Source organism: Anarrhichthys ocellatus, unplaced genomic scaffold (genome assembly GCF_004355925.1).
Source record: "Anarrhichthys ocellatus isolate YVR2014 unplaced genomic scaffold, GSC_Weel_1.0 scaffold1353, whole genome shotgun sequence".
NCBI lineage: Eukaryota > Metazoa > Chordata > Actinopteri > Perciformes > Anarhichadidae > Anarrhichthys > Anarrhichthys ocellatus.
Window position 1 is genome coordinate 1 of NW_022281327.1, and position 6,514 is coordinate 6,514.

Genomic DNA, 6,514 nt, shown 5'->3' on the forward strand with positions numbered 1-6,514 from the left:
CCCCACATTCCTCCGGTCATAATCTCATCCTCATTCCTCTCATAGCGACTCTCCCTCTCCCGTGCTGTGTTGCTCTTTGGATCCTCCTGTGGTTCATTGTCATTAGATGGAAGATGTTCATCCCATTTGTGCAGCATGCAACACACACCTGTCTGTCCGTGACGTGCACACACATGCTTTTGTGTCCGTGTGCTGACTGAAGAAATTGAACTGAGGTGCATGTCTGTGCTGATATTCTCTGTTCATGTTTTCTTGACATGCAATTCAGAAAGAATCGCTTCAAAGGGTACGTTTTAATGTGCAGAACTGACAACCGTGCAAAGGTTTTGATGGGTTTCCCTCTGTAAATCAAATCAAAAGTGCTGCAAAAAAGTTCTTGCTCAGCATACAGTAGATGCAGTAATGTGGAGTATCGAACCACGACAATGCACAAATCTTCTTTCTTTATATTTGAATACAATTTTTCCATAACATGCAGTAAAACTAGTACATTGTTTAACCAGTTGAGCTGATAGCGGTTCCTCTCAGTTGCACAGTAAGCACACACTGTGTTCCACCAGGTTCAGGTCTCTAATCCTTATTTCTCTGCCCTCTCTGCAGGAGGAATGAACCCATAAGCAGGCCTCACTCCTGGCACGCCACCAAGTTCAACGAGAGCCAATCAGAGGCCGCCAAAACGCAGTCTCCGCCCACGCAAGTCCGGCACGCCAGATATGATGCAAGGTAACTCGGGGGATCTTGAAGTTTGCCTCTTTGAGTCTCTGAGTTTAGATTAAAAGTATATAATTCAACTTAAAGGGGTTTTACTACAGACACTTTATATCTTCTGTTGAACTCTTGTGTCTGCTGAAAACCAAAGTGTTTTTCAACAGTTTCCACAGAAATCGGCTTTTACCAATAAAATAAATCTAAAAGTTTTGGGCATTTGCCCAGTAACAGTGAATAAAGATTCTATCTTTATTTTTTTTTCCCCTGTTTTCCTCCTGGAAACATCCTTCATACACATATCCTAGACCCTTCTGTCTTCCAGATTTCCAGGTCCCTAAAAATGTTTACCAAATGGGGAGGGGGGTGGGGGGCCTGTGATCTATTGTGTATCAATTTAAGGATCCTTGATGAACAGCAATGTGTCGGTAAATGTCTATTTTTGCAGTATTTTGCAGGTTTTGTTGTGTTGTATTTTCACACTCTCCTTCGCTTTAACCTGCAGCTCGTCTTCCACTGATCTGTCCTCTGGCTGGGAGCAAACAGACCTGCGCAGAGTGTCCGACCAGTTCAGCTCTCTCGGCAGCATGGATAGTCTAGAACATGTCTCGCACCCGTACCCCGCCGGTCAGCTGTCGCCCGCCAAGTCCAACAACAGCATGGAGCATTTCGGAGGAGGCAAACGAGACTCGGCCTACAGCTCCTTCTCCACCAGCTCCGGCACTCCGGACTACACCCTCTCGAAGAGCAACGCCGCCTCCACGGAGAACATGCTCTATAAGGTCGGTCAGTGGGACGCGGGGGGAAAGCACAACAATGCCAGAAACAGCCAGAGCGTGATTGAGGGAGTCAAACAGGACGATAGGGTAGCATACTTCCAGATGCCGGGAGTTAACTCGGGCTGCGCCGGCACACAGACCGATGACTCGGTCGGCTCGCGCCATTCCACTTCAAGCAGAATCAGCTTAGGACCTGTTTGGCACATCCCCGAAATGAAAAAGAAGACGACTTCCCCGTCTCCTCCGCCTCCGCCTCCACCCGCACGCAGTGACAGTTTTGCTGCGACGAAGGTGCACGAAAGGGGGCTCGTCGCAGCTCACCCCGAAGGACCGGACTCGCACAAGACCTCCACTGAAAACCGCCGCAGCCAGAACCCGACCCTGAAAAATGACAGCGATGTTTCACACGCTTCGTCTGATAAATCGAACCAGTTTGAGTCAAACAAGCAGCAATCCCTGTCCAGCAGTGACGTTCGGCAAGGCCAGCCCTACCATCAGAGGCACCATAGTGACAAAAGCACTTTTTGTAAAACTCAGCCCCGAACTATGTCCGTGCCAAAGCCACAGAACGTAGGGGGCTACTACTGTAGCATGCAGGAGCTGCCGACCAACGGTTCCGCACAACACTTTGGTCAGAAACACAGAAGGAACTTGAGCAACTCCATGTCCACCACAGCCGCCGACCAAAACACCGACAGCAGCCGACATAGCCGGTACTACAGCGTCACAACGGTTCAGGCCGCGCAGCACAACCCGCCGTCTGGAAAATCGGAGGACAGGAAGAGCATCGCCGGCTCAGACCTGGCACAGGCCGGAAATGAGCGCAACTCTCTCAGTCCACAGACGGTCGCCAAAGTGAAGTATCATCTGCCCCAACAGCAGCAACACTCCTCTCTCGGTAAAGACAGCAACGGGTACAGCAAGCACCAAGTTAAGACTGTGATAGAAACCTCTGTACCCAAATCCAGCCCTGACGACAGGGGAAGCCAGAGAGGACACAACGCAGAGGCCCAGTTCACGAGTCACGCTTCCAGCAGGCAGCCCGAACAGCGGAGGTCTCTGCCGCCGCTGCAACATCACCAAGACGTCAGACATCACAGCCAAGCGAGCAACAAGATCTGCCCCCAGGCAACGCCCATGCTTCACTTTCTGTCCATGGACGACGCCGCCGCCGCAGGCCAAAACGAGACGACAAGAGGCCCGAACTCCGAGGAGTCCCTCGACAGCAAGATGGCGAGACGCAGCGACCGCTTTGCCACCACGTTGAGGAACGAGATCCAGATGAGAAGAGCCAAGCTGCAGAAAAGTGTGAGTGCAGCTGCCCTTCCTGGTACCGAGGGAGAGACTGAGGACCATCGGGATGTCTGGAAGTCCACTGAAAGCACCACCCCAACCTCTGCAGATGGCTCCTTCACCAGCTCCTATAAGGATAATCTGAAGGAAGCACAAGCAAGGGTGCTGAAGGCCACGTCTTTCAGGAGGAAAGACCTGGAGCCCGTGCTGCTGGAGCACCCTGCGGCCGAGGCCTTGCCCAACTACCCGTCCTCAGCGCTGGCCCGGAAAGATGTCGCCCCTCTGCCGACCGTCTCAGAGTCTGTAATGAGTAAGTCGGGGCACGCCGTCGGTCAGGTGACTCGCATCGGTGGCCGTAAGCGTTTTCCCACGGAGAAGAAGGTGCGGTCTTTCTCTGAACCGGGCAAAATCCATGAAGTCGGGGTGAAGGAAGATCTCCCTCGCCATGAGAGCTCCTCACTAGACCAACAGAGGCTCCGTAAAGAAAGCGTGAAACCAGCTTTCCCCAATCACATCCCCCCTCGGTGCGGTACGGAGAACCCCGCAGAGACCAGGACCCGAGGTCTCGCCTCCGCCGGTGAAACAGAGGACACGATGAAAGGCATCAGGAGCAGAGAGTACACTGAAGAGGTCCAGGAAGGTCCTCGCTCTGCACACAAGCAGGTCGTCCTAGACCAGCAAAGACTGGGCACCTTCGCTGAGTATGAGGCCAGGTGGAATGTACAGAAACCCCCTCCGGAAACAAGAGCCTCCGGACGGTACCGGTCAGCTGACAACATCCTGGATCCAGGACCGGAGGAGAGAACCAAAACCACCTGTTTCCACGAGAGATCCCGATCGTCTCCTTCAGCGGACATCTATGGAAAGGTGAGAGTTTACTCTTCAAAATGACTTTTTATTGGAGTAATCACAATGAAAGGCCTCGTGGTATGGGAGGGTTTAATTAAAGATATGAAGAAAATGCTATTGAGTTGCATTGTGGGAAATGTAGTATCCAGTGTTTTTGAGGGCTTAGCTGGAGACAAAAGCCAGGATATCTTGGCCCCTGATGCTTCAATTTTGACTGTTTTTATTTATTTATTATTCCCAAATACAAAACTAAATTGCTTGAATATCCCTTTAAAGGGACAGTTCACCCCAAAATCAAAGAAATGCATATGTATCCTCTTACCTTTAATGTTATTCACCAGTCTACATTGTTTTAGTGTGAGTTGTTGGAGATAGTCTGCAGAGAACCAAATTACACCCACCAACTTGCATCTTCCGTGAAGGCGCGATGGTGTAAACATTGATGTCGTCTTCCTCGGCTGAGCTGTAACGTTAGCTAGCTCAATGATGCTACGTGAGCTAGCAGTGTCGAGTAGAGACGCACGCTTCCACAAAGTCTGAGTGTTAACGCTCTCAAAACGACTTGAACAAACTCTTTTATTGGAGTAAACAAAAGGAGAGGCCTCGTGGTTCCAACTTGGTTTTAGTCACTTAAACGCCGCAACTGTTTAAAGCCTTTGAGGCGGCTTTTAGACAAACGTGCTCACTCAGGGTGGAAGGAACAGGAGCAGGAAGGAAAGAGCCAAGTCAAATATTAACCCATGTTTGTTCATAAAGACACACCCTCGGCTTAAGGAACAGAGAGGGGGCATCAACGCGCGGTTGTTTTCTTTCACTCTTGAAAAACACCAGGAAGCTACAACATGAGCTGATTGTAATAAGTACAAATGCGCTAGAATCTAGATTTTGGCTCTTTTGGATAACTGGAAGGACTCTGTGTTTGTTCCACTTTCCTTCACAGAAGATTCCAGTTCCTGCAAGAAACTCTGAGGAGACGGAGTATTCCCAGACAGAGAGTAAACCTGCTGGACCGCTCGCCGCTGCCACAGGGTGAGTGGATCTCGTGTGATGTACCTGCTGGTGCACCAGTGTCATTGGTGGTGGGACCAGTATACAGGACTGGATTGCCTCAGAGAGCTCGTAGAGGAACAGTGAAGTCTTTACAATCTGTCGAGGCATTCCAGTGGCTCTGCCTTGGAGCAGCTGTGACAACATAAGCCGTCTCTCTCTTGGCTGTGCTTTGTGTCGTTTGCCGGCGTAGGCGAAACATCTGACTCATGACAGTGAGGAAGTGTTCTCTTCATCAGAATGTGATGGGGACCCGAGTTCAGGGGCCCCAAGGCATGAAACGATCCTCAATAAGATCTAAGTTACTTTGCAGAGTTGGATTTTGGCTCCATGGATGGTCAATGTTGGTCTGTTGTCACTTTGGTCATAGACGTAGATGTGACATAAAGCGTCACATTTACCTTTGTGTCAAAAATAATCCCACAAAGATGATGAAAGAAATAGAACATAAAAGTGGACAGGAACACTTAGAAACAAGAGTGTTAAGAAGTGCTCTCACTCGATGAAGCTCCCACACATTTAAACACCAACAGACGGAATAAATCCTACGTGGAACATCTTTATGTTTTTATATATCTTTAATATTTGAAATGAAACGATCCCATCGTCGTATTTCTTTGTTGTCTCGCGCTACACGCTAAGCTAAGTATTTAAAGACCCAAATTAAAACATACAATCAAAGTTGATATGAACAGCTGGTAAAATGACAATATACATGGATTGCTGTGGGTATTAAGGAATTCTGTAAACTCTATATGTTGCAACTGAATTTATCGTGTTGATTTGATGATTAACGCTTTGAGTCTGTAAACGTCTGGTTTCACCTTGAAAGTGCTTTAAAAAGTATTTTTTTATTCATTTTAACTGAATGAAAATACCTGCAAAACTAATAACGTTCCCATCAAGCCTCAGCTATACAGCTAATGTTAGCATGCTAGCATGCTAAACTAAGATGGTGAACATGGTAAACATCATATCTGCATTGTGAGCGTGTTAGCATGCTAACATACTGTATTACTAGCTCAACAAATACAGGCTAACCTATAATCACACATTAACTTGTCAGTTGGAGGTAAATGATGAGATGAAGCAGTGTGTGTTTGGATTAAACCTCCTCAGTAACCGTTTGCTTTAAGGGCGGGGCAGAAGTGTTCACAGGTAACGCTGATGTTTCATGTGTGAACGCCTGTCAGGTGATGAAACAGTGAGATGTTAACGTGTGACGACTTGCCTTATTTAAAAATGTATTATTTAGTATTTTTTCCACCATTCTGCTTATTGAGAGGACGACAGCTGAGACCAGTGACACGTAGTTTTAAAGGAGCATTAAAGTTTAGCTAACCCCTCACGGAGAGAGAGAGAGAGCACAACTTCTAGTTATTTTATATCATTTGTGAGAGTTAAACTTAAAGTGTGAGAGTTTGTTTTTAACAGAGTCTGCGTTACACATCGGAGGAGTGGGTTTGACAGAAGTGGGTATTTACCTAACAGTGAGGGTTTGATTAAAGGTGCTGTTGAGTTGCATTATGGGATATGTAGTATCCAGTGATTTTGAGGGCTTGACGCATAGCTGGAGATAAAAGTCAGGATATCTTGACCCCTGATGCTTCAATTTTGACCATTGTTTCTATATATTTTACTAATCCTCAAGTACAAAACTAAATTGCTTGATCGGCAACATGGTTGATGATTTCTCTTCTAACTTGTCTCCATATTCCTCAACAGTCACCCTAAAGTACCGACATCACAGTAACATAACTCCAGTAGTACCTGCAGTAGTATCTGCAGTAGTATCTGCAGTAGTATCTGCAGTAGTACCTGCAGTAGTACCTGCAGTAGTA

At 47.6% G+C, this 6,514-nt stretch overlaps 1 protein-coding gene across 1 annotated transcript in view; it reads left to right on the plus strand.

Moving 5' to 3' along the window:
• Positions 1-586: 586 nt before the first annotated feature.
• shroom2a (shroom family member 2a) overlaps positions 587-6,514 on the plus strand; it is a gene marked incomplete at its 5' end in the record, with an annotated part of 10,952 nt that continues 5,024 nt past the window's right edge. Inside the window, 3 exons of the mRNA XM_031839168.1 lie at positions 587-723; positions 1,211-3,644; positions 4,567-4,655. Of these exons, the coding sequence (XP_031695028.1) occupies positions 587-723; positions 1,211-3,644; positions 4,567-4,655 (2,660 nt within the window). The remainder of the gene's footprint in view (positions 724-1,210; positions 3,645-4,566; positions 4,656-6,514) is intronic.